Raw genomic sequence first — 23,173 nt, 5'->3', positions numbered from 1 at the left:
GCCCATAGTAAGTCAATGGAGCTAACTGGCTAGCTACTACTGTTAGCTAACCAGATAGCCACAAATAATTGTTAGCTAGCTACCAACAAAGAATTGACAGCTATATTGGATAACATTGGTTCTCAGTCATTTTTGCCTGTTAGCTACATTATTAAAATTCACATATAGCTAGCAGATAGTTATGAAGTAAAACGTTTTGTGTCTATCTTGTTTCGTCTCTATTGTTACCATTGTCCTGGCTGGAAGAAGGTTCAGTGAATGAGGGGATGCAATGTAAGGTAATATAGTAGGGGGAGTGCGAGTGCTTCTCAAATGTAATGTTATGCGTTCTCCACACTCTCATCCACACAAGAACCTACTCAAGAGAACCTCCTTGGGGAATTCACTTGCAGCATGAGAGTGTGGAGCACGGTAGTATGCATATTGAGAAACACCCATGGTTTCCATGTGTTTGATGCCATTCCATTTACTCTGTTCCAGCCATTATTATGAGCCGTCCTCCCCTCAGCAGCCTCCACTGAGCCTCACGATATCTCTCCATAAAACGGCCACTATTAATTGGATATTTGAGTGGTCTAAAATTAAAGTGAATTTTACCTGACAAGTATGAGTGGTTTAGGTGACATTTCCATCCTTTTCGGGCTCTGTATTTGCCGATGTACTGTTAGCTGATCATGTTGACTTTGCAAGCTACCGGTAGAAAAACTTTGTACAGTTGGCTAAACATAGTGGTAAGTAGACCTAGTGTGCTAAGGAAATGTTTTGTTGGCGAGTATTTTTCTACTCTCATACAGGCACAATAAAGGCCTAGTGTACAAATGTTTTATTAATATCTATATTTTTTTCTTGTGATTTATCAAAGGGGTGCTGTAGCTATGGATACAAACCACAGCCACATACTGACCCAATTCTGTATTAACAGGTTGTTTCCATGATGACACGAGTGACTCCAAATTGTTGATCAGCGAGAAGAGGGAACCTGGGGGGAGCGCTCTACTTCAGCTGGAGTATTTGAAGCTGAAGTTATTAACTCTGGTGCAATAATGTGCACCATGGTTGGTATCATCCAGCTGATCTGTCCTCTTTTTTGCCCTAGACTTAACACAAAACTCGGACAACTTCCTGCGGAATAATGCCCTCTGCTGCTGATAGGAGGGACCATGCTCTGCTGCTGCTGATAGGAGGGACCATGCTCTGCTGCTGCTGATAGGAGGGACCATGCTCTGCTGCTGCTGATAGGAGGGACCATGCTCTGCTGCTGCTGCTTTAAAGTTACACTATGCAGAAATCAAAAAAAGAATAATAGTTCGCCTAATTTCAGTTTATGTAGAGAATCATTGTACCATCTAAACCATCGTGGAACATATTTTCCATAACCAAAAATATTGTACTTTCAGCTGTTTGAAGCTGGTGTACAAAACCGAAAGTAAAAGACACAAAAACAAAATGTAAGAACGGGAAGCGTAGAAATAGCGCAAATAGAACATATATACCACTCAGACTTTCTTTCAATGAAAATGACAGATCTATAACACACATTTATGTATGAATTTGGTTGGGTCGCCCAAAAAGTGACAGTTATTTACAATAAAATGTTATTATTCAACTCCTAACTTAATGTGTTCATTGGGTGGAGATGTATATTGCACTTGTTTTTCAGCCATATGGATATCAACCACAATCACAAACTGCCTCAATAGGTTATGTTTCCATGACAACATCACAGCATTGAGCGGTTATATAGAGGTCTACTGAGTGGCTCAGTTCTCTTATCTTACAGAAGACCTCAGCAACAAACTTCAGAGTGAACGAATCTGCTGTTGTAGAACTTTGTAAAGACTGAAGCTGTCATAGCTCCAGGATCTCCTCTGGAAGTTCATCATCTCTGCTGTTCTAGAACTTTGTAAAGACTGAAGCTGTCATAGCTCCAGGATCTCCTCTGGAAGTTCATCATCTCTGCTGTTCTAGAACTTTGTAAAGACTGAAGCTGTCATAGCTCCAGGATCTCCTCTGGAAGTTCATCATCTCTGCTGTTCTAGAACTTTGTAAAGACTGAAGCTGTCATAGCTCCAGGATCTCCTCTGGAAGTTCACCATCTCTGCTGTTCTGCAATCTTCTTCATTCTACAGGAGCACAATGTAGCATCATTATATTGTATTATTTCCATGTCTTCTTCTACAGGACCATAATGTAGCAGTGTGATATTACCATTCAGACTGATACACCACAATAGAGAATAGCTTTGACAAACTTGCTGCTAAGTCGGTCCAAAGCAAAAAGCAGGACTTACATCCTATTATGCTGTATGATGATGGTGATGATGATGGTAATGATGCTGGTGATGATGATGGCAATGATGATGACGATGATACAGTTAATCTTCCCGTCTCTAGTGAAGCACAAACAGAAGCTGTCTCGAGACGACTCTAATTTTCCGATTGTGCGTGTGTGTTATAAAAGCCCTAACTAATCTAAATCCAATTCCCAAGAATAAACAATACTGTAACTCTGTGAAGTGATTAAGACTGGGTCTATCATTTCACAAACCCTCAAACAAGTCAGAGGATAATAGAGAAAACACAGGCACGTACACACTAAATATCTTCATAATAATAATAATTATTATTATAATTATTCATAATATCTCCTCTATGACGGAAATATCAAACCAGAGAGGAACTTCAGTAAGCCTCGGTTAAATCAGTCGATTTTCACTGCCTGGCTGGTTTTCATGATGGTTAATCAGTCTACTTCACTGCCTGGCTGGTTTTCATGATGGTTAAATCAGTCGATTTTCACTGCCTGGCTGGTTTTCATGATGGTTAATCAGTCTACTTCACTGCCTGGCTGGTTTTCATGATGGTTAATCAGTCTACTTCACTGCCTGGCTGGTTTTCATGATGGTTAATCAGTCTACACTGCCTGGCTGGTTTTCATGATGGTTAATCAGTCTACTTCACTGCCTGGCTGGTTTTCATGATGGTTAATCAGTCTACTTCACTGCCTGGCTGGTTTTCATGATGGTTAATCAGTCTACTTCACTGCCTGGCTGGTTTTCATGATGGTTAATCAGTCTACTTCACTGCCTGGCTGGTTTTCATGATGGTTAAATCAGTCTACTTCACTGCCTGGCTGGTTTTCATGATGGTTAATCAGTCTACTTCACTGCCTGGCTGGTTTTCATGATGGTTAAATCAGTCTACTTCACTGCCTGGCTGGTTTTCATGATGGTTAATCAGTCTACTTCACTGCCTGGCTGGTTTTCATGATGGTTAATCAGTCTACTTCACTGCCTGCCTGCTTCTTATCATCCTCCCACATGTTGAAAGCTACAGTAGTTATTTTCTCCTCTGGTTTTCTACCTAGTTTTTTTACACACCTCACTCACAAGACACACCGCTCTTTGAATAATTGAAAGACAGTGGAGCTGCTTCTTCCTGAGCTTTCTAAGGCTGGGATTTCTAAGGCACCCTGGACAGACAACAATTCAGCTTTTAAAAGGCATTTTCTTGGGAGATAGCATTCATGGTAAACGATGTGCATGTCAATATTGCACTGATTTAGATTAAACCCATTCCTAAGATTCTGATTGTGTATACAATTCAACCCTAGAAAGGTCACGAAGCAGCAGCCTAACCATATCAAATCTCCTGGACTCCTTCCATACAAAGGCTGTCAGTTCAACAAGTCAATATTCACAGTAATTTTTCAAATACAAGAACAGAATACAACTTGTCCACTGCAACAAAACAGTTAGCATATATAGATATATGTAGTGCCTTCGGAAAGTATTCAGACCCCTCGACTTTTTCCAGATTTGTTATGGTACAGCAATATTTGAGGCACAGATCTGGGGAAGGGTACCACAAAAACTTCAGCATTGAAGGTCCCCAAGAACACAGTGGCCTCCATCATTCTTAAATAGAAGTTTGGAACCACCAAGACTCTTCCTAAAGCTGGCCGCCCGGCCAAACTGAGCAATCGGTGGAGAAGGGCCTGTGTCAGGGAGGTGACCTAGAACCCGATCGTCACTGACAGATCTCTAGAGTTCCTCTGTGGTGATGGGAGAAACTTCCAGAAGAACAACCATCTCTGCAGCACTCCACCAATCAGGCCTTTATGGTAGAGTGGCCAAACAGAAGCCACTCCTCAGTAAAAGGCACATGACAGCCCACTAGGAGTTTACCAAAAGGCACCTAAATGAGAAACAAGATTCTCTGGTCTGATGAAACGAAGATTGAACTCTTTGGACTGAATGCCAAGATTCACATCGGGCGAACACCTGGCACCATCCCTAGGGTGAAGCATGGTGGCAGCATCATGCTGTGGGGATGTTTTTCAGCGGCAGGGACTGGGAGACTAGTCAGGATCGAGGGAAAGATGAATGGAGCAAAGTACAGAGAGATCCTTCATGAAAACCTGCTCCAGAGCGCTCAGGACCTCAGACTGGAGCGAAGGTTCACCTTCCAACAGGACATGGACTCTAAGCACACAGCCAAGACAACACAGCAGTGGCTTCGCGACAAGTCTCTAAATGTCCTTGAGTGTTCTAGCCAGAGCCCGGACTTGAACACGATCGAACATCTGAAGAATCCTGAACATAGCTGTGCAGCAATGCTCTCCATCCAACCTGACAGAGCTTGAGAGGATCTGCAGAGAAGAATGGGAGAAACTCCCCAAATACATGTGTGCCAAGTTTGTAGTGTCATATCAAAGAAGACTGACACATTGACTCTGTACCGGTACCCCCTGTATATAGCACCACTATTGTTACTTACGGCTGCTCTTTAATTATTTGTGATTCTTATTCTTCTCTCTCTCTCTCTCTGGTTGTCCTTCTTAAGTATTTTCATAAAACTGCATTGTTGGTTAAGGGCTTGTAAGTAAGCATTTCAATGTGTTGGGTTCTGAGAATATGAAATATACTTATGTCAATGAGGGAGAGAGTAATGTATAACGTTTACATTATGCCAGGATATGTTATTGTTAGCCATCAGGGATCCTATGGGAGGAGAAGAGACACACAGTCTGGTACCAATCACCATGACAGCCTTGAGTTGGGGAGGAGTGAGCACTTTGGGGTAGCGGTCAGGTCAGATGAAGTGAGGAAGAACAGATATCACTAAGGTTCTGTCTCGCAACAGAGATGCATTGGCTATTCAGATGTGAAGGAGGAGATTCAGCCTAGGAGAAAGGGTTAAATATCAGTGCTTGTGTGAACAACGATCGATCGATCGTGCATTCAGAAAGTATTCAGACCTCTTGATCGATAGATAAGATAGGGATGTGGCCGTGGTTTGCAATATAAATCAAGCAGTCAGGCATTCAGTTACTAATCGATTGAACATTAGAATGGGCAAAAACGAGTGACCTACTGTAAGTGACTTTCAGCGTGGTATGATCGTTGGTGCCAGACACGCCGGTTCCAGTATATCAGAAACGGCCGGCCTCCTGGGCTTTTCACGTATGACAGTGTGTAGGGTTTACTGAGAATGGTGTGACAAACATAAAACATTCAGTCAGCGGCTATCCTGCGGCCGAAAACAGCTCGTTGATGAGAGGTCGAAGGAGAATGTCAAGAATCGTGCAAGCTAACGGGCCAGACAGACAGACAAATAACGGGGAAGTACAACAGTGGTGTGCAGAACAGCATCTCGGAACACACAACTCGGTCTTTGTCACAGATGGGCTATTGCTGCAGACAACCACACCGGGTTCCACTCCTACCAGCTAAAAACAAGAAGCGGGCCACCAACACTGGAAAATTTAGGAGTGGAAAAACATTGCCTAGTCCGATGAATCCCAGTTCCTGTTGCATCATGCTGATGGCAGAGTCAGGATTTGGCATGAGCATCATGAGTCCATGGCCCAATCCTGGTGGGGAATGTTTTCCTGGCACACGTTAGGCCACAACATGTTCATGCCCCAAATAATTCAGGCTGTTCTGGAGCAAAGGGGGGTTCGAACCAGTACTAGCTGTACCTAATAAAACGTCCACTGAGTGTAATGTAATGGCCTTTGTAGGGACTTTGTGAGGTGTTGTATAATGCACACTGAGGTAATATAGTAGTGTAATGTAATGGCCTTTGTAGGGACTTTGTGAGGTGTTGTATAATGCACACTGAGGTAATATAGTAGTGTAATGTAGTACTACTCACGAGAAAGAGTTGACCCGTTTTGATGACCTGTTACAGATTGGGTTGGGTACTGATTTCTTTAGTGCTGTGGTTTTCTGTTCCTCAGATACAGGCCCTTGTTTTCTTGTTGTTGTTTTTTATTCCACTTTTCACCTTGAATCACAGCTGAGATGCATGTGTGATTTCCGTTAGCAGTCTCGCACCCACACACGCACGTAGGTACGCATGCTGGGGTACTTGCACACACGCACACACGTCCTCCTCCCCTCCACAGACTGGGTCTCCAATCACACATTATTTGCCATATAGTGCAGTACTTCTGATCAGATACCCTACCCTTATGTAGTGCACTTAGGGATATGGTGTCATTTGTCGTTAGCCTAATTCTTTGAGGTCAGAAAGAAAGTGTGGATGCCTGGACAGTGTCTCCCAACAATACAGGTAGACCAGAGAAGTCACATCCCTGATTGGCAGATGAGTGGAAACCCTGATTAGAAGCATCTGCTGTTCATCGGTTCTTTACAAATGCTGTTTTGAATTAAAAGAAAATTGTACCTAAATGCTGAAGAAGGCTATAAAGCCAAAACGTCTGTGCACACTGTTTCAAAATCAAATAATGGTGTAAGCTTCTGCGACATCTTTCTGAATGCAAACCCATTACACCTTTTTGAGTGTCTCCCAACACCCATGCTATGACCTCTAACCTCAAGCTCTATTGCCTGAATGATGACAAACAATGGCATGAGCAATGGGATTTGTATTGTTCTTTACATTGTTTGACTAACTCTTTGCAGTTACAGGGAATCATATGTTGCTTGTCCATTTCTCTTCAGTCAACCTTGAGATGTGTGTGTGTGTGTGTTTCTGTAATAACTCAAGTGGATGCTAGTCATCTCCAAGACGGAGTTCATTGTTCTGATGATGATGACGAGGGAGAAAGGAAGGGAATCGATCAATCATAAACACAGTGAATGCCATGGTCTTTGTTTGATGTGCAGTTTTTATTCTATAGGCCTATTATACCGTACAGTATGAAGCCAACGTCTCTATATTTTGCTATGACTCATGCTTGGGTGAGAGAAGGAATCGACCATTCACAATATTTCATCACAGCCCATTTAGGTTCAGCTGTAGGATCACTCGGGCTCCCGAGTGGCACAGCGGTCTAAGGCACTGCATCTCAGTGCTAGAGGCGTCACTACAGACACCCTGGTTTGAATCCAGGCTGTATCACAACCGGCTGTGATTGGGAGTCCCATAGGGTGGTGCACAATTGGCCCAGCGTCGTCCGAGTTTGGACGGTGTAGGCTGTCATGGTAAATAAGAATGTGTTCTTAACTGACTTGTCTAGTTAAATCAAGGTTAAATGTCAAAATAAATAAATATTTGAGCCACTTTGCTACAGCAGGAAAATAACCCTGCAGCAACAGGAAATGTTAATTATTATGTGGATTATGGACATTTGTGTAGGGGTTGATACATTCTTCGTAAGGGAAAATCAAGTCTGACAAAGTGGAAATTCAACAACAGAAGCCTTTTTAAACATTGAATACACTACAAGTAAAAAATGTCCTGCATTGCAGGAAAGTTCTCCTGCAACAGGGTGATCAAATTAAAATCCTAGATCTGTACAACACAAGGTTAGGGTGTGTTCTAACTACAGTCTGAAATGTTATTGTCCCTCTCTTCTGCTTTCAACATTTCTCTGCAGTCCATTTAGCTACTGAGCCATCATCAATACTAATCCCAAATCTCCCTCAGGTGCCAATGAAGCATTACTAGGCCCTGTAGCCAAAGCACAATAACACAGCCCTGGGCCTTGGTGACACAGCATATCGAGGTCCAATGGTTTCCTTACATTTAGATATCAAGGGTCAAATGAAGAGGCAATTTCTGCATCAATCTTCATAGTCAGCAAAAGTGATACTCAAACTAGCCTGGACTACTGTTAAAGCTACTCCATGACAACTGCTGATGTAAAAAGGGCTTTATAAATAAATTGCATTGATTGACAGGAAAATCTTGCAAGGAAGAGAACAAGCCGTAGATGATCGGCATTTTTCTGTCTAAAGTTCAGAGGAAGTCACTCTTCTCTGTCTTCAAAACACAACAACTCCACCGGTGAATAGGCTCCATGTCCTCTACGGTGTCCATGTTAGGACAGCCCTAGTCTAGGCACAACTTTGTTCAATCTAGAAGTTGTAATGAGACCGAGGCTATCCTAATATGGGCAGCGTACTCTAACCCCTCACAGAGTACATGTAGCTAACAACCTCATCTCCATCACATCCTACCTGACCAAAGGAGAGAGATGACCAAAGGTGAGAGATGACCAAAGGTGAGAGATGAAATGTGAGTTGGGCTTTGAAAACTCTCTCATTAGCCTTTCGTAGCCCCAGGCGGCAGGCTAATGGACAGACTACGAAAGGCTAATGTTAAGGCTAATGGACAGACTACGAAAACATAAATGGTACAATAGATCTGTCATGATATGTGAGATAACAAGCAGCATCAGTTCAGATTCTTGTTTTTTTTGTCCCTGGTTATTTGGACAAATCACAATTTCACAGGTGTTAGCATCTTTCGAATTTCGGAAGGGGAGGGGACATCTGGCCCATAGACTTGCCCACAACTTGCAAAGAGAGTGTGGAGCGCTTCATTCCGATTCCCATCCTCCTTTATCTTAAGTATGCACCCAGAACTTAATCGTGCATCTGACCAATTACACAAGACTTTAATTCTGGGTTAACCGAGATAACTTTAAGACAGAAAAAGAGAAACATTAAACATTCACTAGACCACAAATCAGTGATGAAGGAGACACTATAGAGGAGTTCAGAGCCCTTGTGTAGTAGAAGAAGAATCCTCCAATCAGCACATCACCCTTTGATCAAGGTTAATACACCAGGGACGCCAGAGGGGGTGGGTCTCTCTCACTCGCTCTCTGTTAATATGCAGACGATGTGGCCTGGGGACAGGTGCAGAGAGGGGGAGGGGAGAGGGGAACAGTGGTTGAAGGTCAGGCACAGCTCAGTGTGACTTTGGGATGGGGAGAAAGAAGGGGGAGGGAAAGAAAGATGAGGGGAGGAGGAGAGAAACAGAGACAGCGAGGAGGAAAGAGAGAAACAGCGAGGAGGAGAGAGAGAGAGAGACGCACACTCACTCCTCATATCGGACCCACCCCGCAGAGGCCAATGTCTCCTTTTTAAAGCATCCAGCTGCGAGGTGAAATGGCACGACTGTTTTTCTATTTTCCACCAAACTGCATATCAATAAGGTGAGAAATGACATCTTGTGTTGGGCCAAAATGTACTGTGTCCTTAGAAAGTGAATGGGAAAATAAGGAAGACACTTCTGTAGTTTGTGTGTGTGTCTGTGTCTGTGTGTGTGTGTGTGTGTGTGTGTGTGTGTGTGTGTGTGTGTGTGTGTGTGTGTGTGTGTGTGTGTGTGTGTGTGTGTGTGTGTTTATGGGGGTGATAGATTGAGTGACCCGGGAGAGGAGGAAAGAATGTAAGAGATTAGAGGATGAGGAGTATGAAGAGGAAGGCTAACTGTGAGCGTGACATTTTAGACTGACCCTGCAGGTGCAAAGCAATGCCTTTATACTCATGGAGACAGACACCCAAAACTTCACACATACACTAGCCTAGTGCACTCACCTACAAGTCAACATTCCACAGATCCTGTCACAATTAATTCCAGCAGAATGACCTAAAAATATATCCTAAACATCCTATATCCTAAACATGAAAAGGAGATGCACCTGGTAAGGAGTAGAATGAGATCACAGACAGGTCTGGTTCCCATGGCTACTAAACATACACTCCAATATACTAACAGCTGCAACTTCCCTGTCAGAATGTGCTGAGCTCAGTTCGGTCTCATCTGAACAAGGGGAGAAAGGAGGGAGGAGAGATCGAGTCTACACAACACGCCCTCTGCTCATCCACTCCGTACTCTGAAGCAACGAGGTGCCGGGAACAGGGGCCATGATGATCTATTGCAGGAGCCACTTGATAGATCAACACATCTGATACTTGCGTATGTTCCAATTCTGCAAAGTATTGCAACATTCAAGAACCACAGGAACATGATATGCCGATCCTATAAACTGCACAGAAGGCACCAGATATCCTCACAGATGTCAGTCAGTCCATATCTTTATCTGTTAGTCAGTATCTCACTCGACAAGTTACTAAATCAGACCCGGGCAATGCTAACAGTAACAAACATTGAGACATCCAGAACACACTGCAAAACCTAGCATCTATAGAGTGGCCATGGTGTCCTAGATAACAGAGACCCCTACCTCACTTAGACTGTAGAAAGAGTCAATGGCAAAGATAGCCGGGGGAGCCCTTTATCCATCTCTATGGCTGGTCTCTGTAGGGCGGCCATTTTTCCATAAATCCCCAGGACACCTGCAGCAGTGTAAAAGACCAGCCCTACAGTCCATCACTAAAACAACGCTTCTCTTTGACACCTCCAATGTATAAAAGCTCCACTGACAGATATAATGTACAGCTGCTGGCACTAAAAGTTTTGTGACCGCTAAAGTACTATTAATTAGCTGACACTGGAGTGCCGTAGTGCCTGCAACTGTTCGGATAAAAGAAAACGTTTCCCTGTGTGTCACGCCCTGGCCTTAGTATTCTTTGTTTTCTTTATTATTTTAGTTAGGTCAGGGTGTGACATGGGTATTTATGTGGGTTTTGTAGTGTCCAGGGTGATTGTAAGGTTTAGGGGGTTTATTTAGAGTAGTTGGCTTTATGTTTAGTATAGTTGTCTAGCTGTGTCTATGTTGTGTGTAGTTGTCTAGGAAAGTCTATGGTTGCCTGAATGGGTTCCCAATTAGAGACAGCTGGTTTCTGTTGTCTCTGATTGGGAGCCATATTTAAGGTAGCCATAGGCTTTAGTTTGTTGTGGGGGAATTGTCTATGTAGAACGTTTGTAGCCTGTGTGTGTGTGTGTGTGTGTGTGTGTGTGTGTGTGTGTGTGTGTGTGTGTGTGTGTGTGTGTGTGTGTGTGTGTGTGTGTGTGTGTGTGTGTGTGTGTGTGTGTGTGTGTGTGTGTGTGTGTGTGTGTGTGTGTGTGTGTGTGTGTGTGTGTGTGTGTGTGTGTGTGTGTGTGTGTGTGTGTGTGTGTGCGTGCGCGCACTACGTTATTTAGCTTCACGATCGTTTGTTGTTTTGGTAGTTTGTAAGTGTTTTGTTTCGTTTTGCCTTCTTCAATAATAAAAAGAAGATGGCTTATTTTCCTCATGCTGCGTTTTGGTCCGAATCTCTTCCACATGATCGTGACAGAATTCCCCACCACAACAGGATCAAGCAGCATGATCGGAACCAACAACAGCGGCAAAGTAAACAGGACTCATGGACATGGGAGGAGATCCTGGACGGCAAAGGACCCTGGACTCAGCCAGGGGAATATCGCCGTCCCAAAGCGGAGCTGGAGGCAGCGAAAGCGGAGAGGCGGTTTTATGAGGCAAAGGCAAGGCAGAGTGGCTGGAAGCCCGTGAGTAACACCCAAAAATTTCTTGGGGGGGGATAAAGGGGAGTGTGGCGAAGCCGGGTTGGATACCTGAGCCAACTCCCCGGGCTTGCCGTGGAGTAAGAGGGCGTCGTACTGGTCAGACACCGTGTTATGCGGTAAAGCGCACGGTGTCCCCAGTACGCGTGCTTAGCCCAGTGCGGGCTATTCCACCTTGCCGCACTGGGAGGGCTAGGTTGGGCATCGAGCCGAGTGCCATGAAGCCGGCCCAACGTATCTGGTCTCCAGTACGTCTCCTCGGGCCGGCATACATGGCACCAGCCTTACAGGTGGTGTCCCCGGTTCGCCTGCATAGCCCAGTGCGGGCTATTCCACCTCGCCGCACTGGCAGGGCTACGGGGATCATTCAACCTGGTAAGGTTGGGGAGGCTCGGTGCTCAAGAGCACGTGTCCTCCTTCACGGTCCGGTATATCCGGCGCCACCTTCCCGCCCCAGCCTAGTACCACCAGTGCCTACACCACGCACCAGGCTTTCAGTGCGTTTTCAGAGCCCTGTTCCTCCTCCACGCACTCTCCCTATGGTGCGTGTCTCCAGCCCAGTGCCTCCAGTTCCGGCACCACGCACTAAGCCACCTGTGCGTCTCCTGAGTCCTGTACACACTGTTATTTCTCCCCGCACTCGTCCTGAGGTGCGTGCCCTCAGTCCGGTACCACGCACCAGGCATATAGTGCGCTTTGAACTCAGTGTGCCCTGTTGTTGTTCCCCGCACTAGCCTTAAGGTGCGTGTCATTAGCCTGGTACCTCCAGTTCCGGTACCACGCACCAGGCCTACAGTGCGTCTCAGCCGGCCAGAGTCTGCCGTCTGCCCAGCGGCGCCTGAACTGCCCGTCTGCCCAGCGGCGCCTGAACTGCCCGTCTGCCCAGCGGCGGCGCCTGAACTGCCCGTCTGCCCGTCTGCCCTACGCCGTCTGAACTGTCCGTCTGCCATGAGCCTGCAAAGCCGCCCGTCTGCCATGAGCCTGCAAAGCCGCCCGTCTGCCATGAGCCTACAGAGCCGTCCGCCAGACAGGAGCCGCTAGAGCCGTCCGCCAGACAGGAGCCGCTAGAGCCGTCCGCCAGACCGGATCAGCCAGAGCCTTCCGCCAGACCGGATCAGCCAGAGCCTTCCGCCAGACCGGATCAGCCAGAGCCTTCCGCCAGACCGGATCAGCCAGAGCCTTCCGCCAGACCGGATCAGCCAGAGCCTTCCGCCAGACCGGATCAGCCAGAGCCTTCCGCCAGACCGGATCAGCCAGAGCCTTCCGCCAGACCGGATCAGCCAGAGCCTTCCGCCAGACCGGATCAGCCAGAGCCTTCCGCGAGCCATGACCAGCCAGAGCCGTCGGCGAGCCATGACCAGCCAGAGCCGTCGGCCAGCCATGACCAGCCAGAGCCGTCGGCCAGCCATGACCAGCCAGAGCCGTCGGCCAGCCATGACCAGCCAGAGCCGTCGGCCAGCCATGACCAGCCAGAGCCGTCAGCCAGCCATGACCAGCCAGAGCCGTCAGCCAGCCATGACCAGCCAGAGCCGTCAGCCAGCCATGACCAGCCAGAGCCGTCAGCCAGCCATGACCAGCCAGAGCCGTCAGCCAGCCATGACCAGCCAGAGCCGTCAGCCAGCCATGACCAGCCAGAGCCGTCAGCCAGCCATGACCAGCCAGAGCCGTCAGCCAGCCATGACCAGCCAGAGCCGTCAGCCAGCCAGGATCTGCCAGCCAGTCCGGAGCTGCCGTCCCTCAGCCCGGAGCTGCCGTCCCTCAGCCCGGAGCTGCCGTCCCTCAGCCCGGAGCCTGCCGTCCCTCAGCCCGGAGCTGCCGTCCCTCAGCCCGGAGCTGCCGTCCCTCAGCCCGGAGCTGCCGTCCCTCATCCCGGTGTTGCCCCTTATCCCGGTGCTGCCCCTTGTGTCGATGTTACCCAAAAGATTAAGTGGGGGTAATATGAGGGTGGTCATTTGTAGGGGGAGATATAAGCTGGGATTGACTATGGTGGGGTGGGGACCTCGCCCTGAGCCTGAGCCACCACCGTGGTCAGATGCCCACCCAGGCCCTCCCCTAGACTTTGTGCTGGTGCGCCCGGAGTTCGCACCTTAAGGGGGGGGCTATGTCACGCCCTGGCCTTAGTATTCTTTGTTTTCTTTATTATTTTAGTTAGGTCAGGGTGTGACATGGGTATTTATGTGGGTTTTGTAGTGTCCAGGGTGATTGTAAGGTTTAGGGGGTTTATTTAGAGTAGTTGGCTTTATGTTTAGTATAGTTGTCTAGCTGTGTCTATGTTGTGTGTAGTTGTCTAGGAAAGTCTATGGTTGCCTGAATGGGTTCCCAATTAGAGACAGCTGGTTTCTGTTGTCTCTGATTGGGAGCCATATTTAAGGTAGCCATAGGCTTTAGTTTGTTGTGGGGAATTGTCTATGTAGAACGTTTGTAGCCTGTGTGTGTGCACTACGTTATTTAGCTTCACGATCGTTTGTTGTTTTGGTAGTTTGTAAGTGTTTTGTTTCGTTTTGCCTTCTTCAATAATAAAAAGAAGATGGCTTATTTTCCTCATGCTGCGTTTTGGTCCGAATCTCTTCCACATGATCGTGACACTGTGGTAAGTGTTTTTTTTCTTCTGGGTTTGTTAGGGCCAACAGGTCAGAGGCATTAAGGGCCCAGAGTTGTTCCTCATCAGGTCCACGTGGTCAGGAACAACTCAGAGCCATAGATTGACCTATAGGTGGGGTAGTCTAAGGACAAGCAGCTAGACATATCACTTCTAGCCTCCTTGTCCAAGATGGAGGAGCCAATCCCAGGAGGATTATGACATTGTCAGCCATCAGGGTTGCGTTCATTCGGCACCAAACAGATGTAAAAGGATTGACAGAGAGGGACTACCTAGTCTTGTCCAATAAGAAAATAGTTTTCATTTTCCCACTACAAAACGTTTTCCATTGTATGCCCTAGTGAACACGATACAGGTAATCTATCCCCAAGGGGGAGAGGAAGGGGGAGGGCAATAGTTATCCTATGAGAAACTTGCTGATAACTTCTTTATTGAGGAAAAATTTACTTACTACCATTGTAATATGTGGTTGTCTCACCTAGCGATTTTAAGATGAATACACTAACTGTAAGGCTCTGGATAAGTGTATTTTTATTTATTTTATTTCACCTTTATTTAACCAGGTAGGACAGTTGAGAACAAGTTCTCATTTACAACTACGACCTGGCCAAGATAAAGCAAAGCAGTGCGACACAAACAGAGTTACACATGGAATAAACAAATGTTCAGCCAAGAACACAATAGAAAGGTCTATATACAGTGTGTGCAAATGAGGTAAGAGTAGGGAGGTATAGCAATAAATAGGCCATAGTAGCAAAATAATTACAATTTAGCAATTAAACACTGCAGTGATAGATGTGCAGAAGATGAATGTGCAAGTAGAGATACTGAGGTGCAAAGGAGCAAAAAAACAATATGGGGATGAGGTAGTTGGGTGGACTATTTACAGATGGCTATGTACAGGTGCAATGATTGGTAAGCTGCTCTGACAGCTTACGCTTAAAGTTAGTGAGGGAGATAGAGATAGTTAGTGAGGGAGATAGTGAGTCTGCAGCTTCAGTGACTTTTGCAATTCATTCCAGTCATTGGCAGCAGAGAACTGGAAGGAAAGGCGGCCAAAGGGGGAGTTGGCTTTGGGGATGACCAGTGAGATATACCTGCTGGAGCGCGTGCTGCGGGTGGGTGCTGCTATGGTGACCAGTGAGCTGAGATAAGGCGGGGCTTTACCTAGCAAAGACTTATAGATGACCTGGAGCCAGTGGGTTTGGCGACGAATATGAAGCGAGGACCAGCCAACGAGAGCATACAGGTCGCAGTGGTGGGTAGTATATGGGGCTTTGGTGACAAAACGGATGGTACTGTGATAGACTGCATCCAATTTGCTGAGTAGAGTGTTGGAGGCTATTTTGTAAATTACATCGCAGAAGTCGAGGATCAGTAGGATAGTCAGTTTTACGAGGGTATGTTTGGCAGCATGAGTGAAGGATGCTTTGTTACGAAATAGGAAGCCGATTCTAGATTTAATTTTGGATTAGAGATGCTTAATGTGAGTCTGGAAGGAGAGTTTACAGTCTAACCAGACACCTAGGTATTTGTAGTTGTCCACATATTCTAAGTCAGAACCGTCCAGAATAGTGATGCTAGACGGGCGGGCAGGTGCGGGCAGCGATCGGTTAAAGAGCATGCATTTAGTTTTATTTGCATTTAAGAGCAGTTGGAGGCCACGGAAGGAGAGTTGCTAAATGACTAACATGTAAATGTATGACCTGTCACCACAGACAGACCACAGATCATTAGAAATGCCACGCATGTCGATATACACTGAACTATTACACACAAGCTCAGAAAGGCTGGGATCAGGGGAAGGGATGACAGCCACCGAGGTCAACAGTGGCCCTGCACTCTAATCAGAGATGGTGATGCACACACATGCATCGACAGACGCTCGCTCACTCTCTCACACACAGGTGTACATAAATACAATAACAGCTGTCAATAGAAAGACATTAGTGCACTCAACCAAGGAGAGACAATAACAAATGACTTAGGACACTGGACATGACAACAGTTGAAGAGACATATGGTGACAGTGTCAGGACAAGAGAGGTCAAGCTCCTGACATACCCAGCAGGACCTGAATGAGAACAAGGACAGAGTTATCAATAGTCTAATCAATGGGACTTGGTGATTGGGAACGTTTCTTGTGGACCGCCACTAACAACACTGGTCTCTGTGAAGACTGTCAAAACGCCTATAGGGATGCATAACAAGAAACACCATCAGAATAGGAGTGCTGTTCTAGGACCAGTTTAGCCTTTTAGGTCATAATGAATATGATTACAAGGACAGGAGGGCATCTGTTCCTAGATCAGCACGCTTTCTCTGGATACGGGCCCAGAACCCCAGCTTTGATCTCAGATCCACATGAGCTTCCATCAATTCCACTGATACCTTTTAACAAACCGACTTCATACATGATGAAACAGAACATTTGTCTCGTCCTGAAAGGCATAAATCTAGGCTGTGTCCCTATGGGGCCTGGTGAAAGGTAATGCACTGAATAGGGAACACGGTATCATTTGGGACGTGGCTGTATAATGCCAGGAGATGTCACTCAGGGAGGGAACAGACAGATTTATGCACTTAGAAGCTGCCTCTTTTTCCCAACAGGATCCGACTAGCGTTTGTACGTTTGAGTGAGAACAGTAGGATTGAGAGAGATTACTTCTACACAGGAGAAGAGGTGAGGTAGATTATACAAAGAAATGGGGAGGGAGGGAGGGAGAGCGAGAGAGTCTTTCTGACACTCAACAACAAATCAGTAATAAACATAGAGCCCATCAGAAGAGGTTGTTATTTGGCTTGGAAGGAGAAGAGGAGGAGAGAAGGAGAAGAGGAGAGAAACAGGATATTGCTCTATACAATCTGCTCTCCACCTCTCCCTTTTGTGTCTTTTCATGCTCTCATCCTTCCTTTCCCTCAATGCCTTTTAAGAGGACGTACGCACCCACCGCTGTTGGTTGGCATCCAATGGGGACATTTCCTTGACCCATTGTGGTTGTCATGGGAATATTGGTTGTCATGGAAATTATCATCTCCTCTCGCTCAAGTTGAAGACATGCAAGGGTAAATGCTAATGTTGATAGTGCAGACCTGGGTTGAACATTTTAAATTAGTTTTCTTTGAAATATTTTAGGTGCACTTGATTTAGCTTACCTGATAGGACTGTTTCATTGGTTCCATTATACCAGACAAACTAAATCAAATGCTTCTAAAGTATTTAAAATAAAACATGCTATTTATATCCTGATTTGCACTGAACAAATACCAGTTAGACCAAGCCAAATTGATCAAATTCAGCAAGACGGTATAGTTTCTCTCTGCTGTAATGAGTTGCCATGGGATTTACTGCTGTTGATGAGATACTGTATGATTCCATTTCCCCACCAGTATCTTTGGGGAGTCAACAACAGTGACATCGTCTTCCACTCCTCCTCACACATATTATTCTCAGCAATGAGATATATAAATATCCAAAGAGCAATCTGGAGAATAACTGAAGTGACGTGACTGTGTTTCAACTCTCAGACAATGATGGATGAGAACAATCACAATGTGAGGAAAACAGTGTGTGTGTGTGTGTGTGTGTGTGTGCAGCACATTGATATTGATGGGTTGAAACGTTGATTGCTTGTATCTGTGGGTAACAGAGTTGATGAGCCTGACTGGAGCGTCTGACAGTCTAATACATATTGTTCACATCTGGACCAACTCTGAGTCTGTCCATAAAGTGATTGATTGACGTGCTTTGGTGAGACAACAGACTAACCGAACTCAGAGAGAGAGAGACATGTGGTTGGAGAGCCTCAGATGCATACACAATGACTTAGCTTCCTCCAATTTCTCTCATTGGAATATTGCACTTTCGCTTGCACAAATGCAAACACACACACCATGTTATGTGGAAATGGCAATCTGGTGACTAATAAACCATGTGGAAATCGGAGACGCATCATAAAGTGCCTAGAATCAGGTCAAATCTGGACACATTATGCACCTAGCATTCTTCCTAATAACAAGGGCTTGAAACCAGAAACCAGTTTTAACCTCGCTGCAAAAACATTGCCCCAGCAACCACAGTTGAGACTAAATATGGACTAGAAGAGCCCACCCCCCTCACGCTTCATCTTTTCATTCGCTGTCACATGAGTAGTTTGATAACCTATTTCATAAAGGAAAATTAATTATACGAACGACAATCATTGAAATGTTGTCTTTCCTATTGAAAATGTGCCAGGCAGCTGCAGCAGCCACTGCCTCTCTCTTTCTCGTCAATAACAGATTTTTGTATGTTCCTCTTAATAACGGAGTATGCAGATTATATAAGAAATTAATGAATAAAATAAAAAACACTGATTGATGCAGTGACTTAATTGTGTCTCTCTCTCTTATGTAACCAAACCAAAACATAACCCTCCTGGGAGTGTATGCCTGTTCCTAAACCATTAGAATATAGGAGCTGAAACAAGCTTACATAACCACAACAAAAATATACCAACATTTAAATGAATGTTGGACATTAATTAACATTCTGCTCTTAAAGAGGCAGAACACACCAAGTATACTAAACATTAGGAACACCTTCCTGATATTGAGTTGCACCATCCTGGACATGAACCCAGCCCTGACACTGGAGCACTAGAGGGGCAACAGTTACATAATGGAGGGATACAGGGAGAGTCAGGGAGGTAGGAAAGAGAAAAAAGGGAAATATAGAATGGGGAGAGGGTGATACAGTTGGAGAGAGAGAGAGAGAGTCGTTGATACCCACATAGCTTAACAACTAGTTCAATATACATCCGTGTGATCAACTAAAACCCCCAGTGTCTACAGCTACACCTTGAAGAGACATGTTATCCCTGTCCAGGAACAACCCCCGAGCTATGAGGAAGTACATAGTTCCACCCAATGAACAAATTATGTTAAGAGACAGCAAAGGAGTTGATTAATAACATGTATTATTCATAATAATGGAAAAGCAATTGATTTTGGTGTCAGTTCCACCACGTATAAAACATCCCACCTCAGTCTGCCCTATACAACATGCTTACATCTACCTTTCAAGAGTCAAGACAAGTGGTGGGCAATCTTACCCTGCAGGGTCCAGTGTGGGTACAGACCATGAAGCATATCCATCACCAATCATCTAATTGCTTACAACTTTTTGCTGCTCTCAGATTCACAAACACAGAAGTGGTACGGTAAAGATAAATAAAGATCATGTAGGACACGATTTAGGTCAATACAGTAGTCAACTTCTGCTTTTCTTTCTTAAATATTTTCTTCTTAAAGCAGCAGCAGAGTATAGTCCCTCCTATTAGAAGCATTGAAGCAGCCCACCTAATGGGTTCAGCTGAAAACATAAGGCCATTACTCTGCAGGAAGTTGTCAGGGTCCAAGTTTTGTGTCAAGTCGAAGGCAACAAAGGAGGTAAAGATCAGCTGGGATAAACCAGCCATGATGAACAATAGTCCGACAAAGTTAATCACTTCGGCTTTAGACGGATTCCTCTTGATGCAGTTAGTGCACTTTGATCTGTAGAGGAAGAATATCAGCCCTAAAAATAATATCAGCCCGAGCATAATGGAGAAGGAGGAGAAGGATAAAATCAGTTTCCTTCTGTATTGCAGAAGGTCTAACATTCCTAAAGCACATGCCCAGGTCACCATGGAGATTATCCATCCTATGACCCCCGTGGTGATGGCCGCGACCTCTGTTCCACTTGTGTTTATTTATTTAACCAGGTAGGCTAGCTGAGAACAAGTTCTCATTTACAACTGCGACCTGGCCAAGATAAAGCAAAGCAGTGCAACACAAACAACAACACAGAGTTACACATGGAATAAACAAGCGTACAGTCAATAACACAATAGGAAAAAAAGTAAGTCTATATACTGTAAAGTGTGTGCAAATGGCGTGAGGAGGTAAGGCAATAAATAGGCCCTAGTAGCGAAGTAATTTCAATATAGCAGATTAACACTGGAGTGATAGATGAGCGGATGATGATGTGCAAGTAGAGATACTGGTGTGCAAAAGAGCAGAAAAGTAAATAAAAACAATATGGGGATGAGGTAGGTAGATTGTATACAGAGTTCTGCTAAGTATGGCCCCTCCAATCAGGAGAAAGGCTGCAGCCCCCCAGCCGAAGTAGAGCGCTCCCCCCAGTTCCCTCTTCTCTCCGGTCAACTCATTGGAGGAGCCGCTGAGGATTGCCCCGGCCTTCCAGGAGACAGCAATGAGGATGAGAATTCCGGCCAGGATGAACAATATTCCTGTTATAATGATCAACTTGGATATCTTGCCCTTAATGTAGTTGGTGGTCTTGTGCCCGACCATGGAGACCATGACTCCCAGAATCCCCAGGATAATAGCCATGATGGTCATGGCTCTGGTGGCCTGCAGGTTGGAGCTCCATGCGGAGCTTGGCATGGAGTCGTAGACCTCGCACTGAATCTGGCTGGTGTTCCTTTTCACACAGCTCATCCACAGGCCGTCAAAGACCTCAACCACAAAGTTAGCTGCTATGAAGGCAGTCTCCATCCAGGTGGGGAGTGCACACACTACAATGGTGGTGATTAATCCTATGACTCCCAGGACGATTCCCACAATCTCCATGCCCATCAACATCCTGGGTCCCTGGGTGCATTTCTCTACACCTTCCCTTCCTGGAGGAACAAGGATGTGACTCAAAGACATTCCAGAACAGCAGAGAAGTTGAACTTCTAGAGGAGCTATGACAACTTAAGTCTTTACAAAGTTCTAGAACAGCAGATTCATTCACTCTGAAGTTTGTTGCTGAGGTCTTCTGTAAGATAAGAGAACTGAGCCACTCAGTAGACCTCTATATAACCGCTCAATGCTGTGATGTCGTCATGGAAACACAACCTATTGATACAGATTTGGGTCAGTATGTGGTTGTGGTTGAACTAGTGCAATGTACAGCTGTGTCTTCCTGGTCTATTTAAAAGTTACTGTTACATAGAAAAGTATTTCCACCAGTATGTTTTACCAAAATGACAGATTAGTGTCTGTGTGTGCATGTTTGTGCATGTGTGTTTGTCTGCGTTTGTACGCGCGTCTGTCTACGTGTGTGTGTTTTTATGATACAAAAGGAGACATATCCCTCCCTGAGGAAGCTGTCTGATACACAATGCAAAAGGAGACATATCCCTCCCTGAGGAAGCTGTCTGATACACAATGCAAAAGGAGACATATCCCTCCCTGAAGAAGCTGTCTGATACACAATGCAAAAGGAGACATATCCCTCCCTGAAGAAGCTGTCTGATACACAATGCAAAAGGAGACATATCCCTCCCTGAGGAAGCTATCTGATACACAATGCAAAAGGAGACATATCCCTCCCTGAAGAAGCTGTCTGATACACAATGCAAAAGGAGTCATATCCCTCCCTGAAGAAGCTGTCTGATACACAATGCAAAAGGAGACATATCCCTCCCTGAAGAAGCTGTCTGATACACAATGCAAAAGGAGACATATCCCTCCCTGAAGAAGCTGTCTGATACACAATGCAAAAGGAGACATATCCCTCCCTGAAGAAGCTGTCTGATACACAATGCAAAAGGAGACATATCCCTCCCTGAAGAAGCTGTCTGATACACAATGCAAAAGGAGACATATCCCTCCCTGAAGAAGCTGTCTGATACACAATGCAAAAGGAGACATATCCCTCCCTGAAGAAGCTGTCTGATACACAATGCAAAAGGAGACATATCCCTCCCTGAAGAAGCTGTCTGATACACAATGCAAAAGGAGACATATCCCTCCCTGAAGAAGCTGTCTGATACACAATGCAAAAGGAGACATATCCCTCCCTGAAGAAGCTGTCTGATACACAATGCAAAAGGAGACATATCCCTCCCTGAGGAAGCTGTCTGATACACAATGCAAAAGGAGACATATCCCTCCCTGAGGAAGCTGTCTGATACACAATGCAAAAGGAGACATATCCCTCCCTGAAGAAGCTGTCTGATACACAATGCAAAAGGAGACATATCCCTCCCTGAAGAAGCTGTCTGATACACAATGCAAATTGCTACGAACGCCATTGAACTGTGAGATGAAGAAAGCATCAGAAGTCCATTTCACCAGGTCTCTGGGAGCTCAACTGAAAACATTTCAATAGCAGAAGTCTAAAGTCATTTACGCCCACACACACACTATGGTACCAGACACACACCTCCCATTCAGAGCCGCTGTCCATGACCTGCTGACGCTGTCCATGACCTGCTGACGCTGTCCATGACCTGCTAACGGGAGGCTGAGAAATCATTTACGGGGTCTGTCATGATCCAGGCACTCCAGAGGCCAGAGCAATCAAGCACAGAGCAATCTCCTGGTCTGTGTCCGACATGGCACCCGATACCCTACATAGAGCACTACCGTACATAGAGCACTACCTTTGACCAGAGCCCTATGGACAAAAGCAGTGTACTGTGTAGGGAATAGGGTGGCATTTGGGATGCAGACCAGCCCTTTCAGCCAATCGCAGCAAGGTAAACAACCCCCCCCCCCCCGTGGACGGCCTTCTGCCACAGCAGACCCTCCCATCATTTACTGATAATGATAGATTTTATACCCTTCTCTCTCTCCTGCATAAACACACATACTTAGACCGTAGACACACATCCATCCCATACTTAAAGCCAACATAGAGGCTGATACATAAGTTATGATTGTTTTTAGCAAGTCCTGCAACGCATTATGATAGTATATGGAGAAGGCACTAACATGGCCAGAGGGAATGGTTTCTACAGCATGAAATGACATATAGAATACCACTAGTGGTGCAGAAACAGTGGGGCCCAGTAGAGATATGAATGTTCTATGCCTGCTATATCTAGGTTCATGCAGTATGAGAATCAACAAAAGCCACAACTGTGACCATTTT

The 23,173-nt window shown here is 45.5% G+C and overlaps 2 protein-coding genes across 2 annotated transcripts in view; both read right to left on the bottom strand.

The window, feature by feature from the left end:
* LOC139571667 (ras-related protein Rab-26-like) overlaps positions 1 to 23,173 on the bottom strand; it is a 100,823-nt gene that overhangs the window by 65,510 nt on the left and 12,140 nt on the right. The gene's annotated exons all lie outside the window — the stretch shown is intronic.
* LOC139539926 (claudin-4-like) lies at positions 2,090 to 21,054 on the bottom strand. The gene is made up of 3 exons (XM_071343336.1): positions 20,354 to 21,054; positions 2,291 to 2,389; positions 2,090 to 2,123 (listed from the first exon to the last, which is right to left on the bottom strand). The coding sequence occupies exons 1-3, from the start codon at positions 20,959 to 20,961 to the stop codon at positions 2,090 to 2,092; spliced, it is 741 nt and encodes a 246-aa protein (XP_071199437.1). The 5' UTR covers positions 20,962 to 21,054.

This window comes from Salvelinus alpinus, chromosome 1 (assembly GCF_045679555.1).
Source record: "Salvelinus alpinus chromosome 1, SLU_Salpinus.1, whole genome shotgun sequence".
In the NCBI taxonomy this organism is placed as follows: Eukaryota; Metazoa; Chordata; class Actinopteri; order Salmoniformes; family Salmonidae; genus Salvelinus; species Salvelinus alpinus.
The sequence above is the reverse complement of the archived record's forward strand: the minus strand, read 5'-3'. Positions and strand labels throughout refer to the sequence as shown.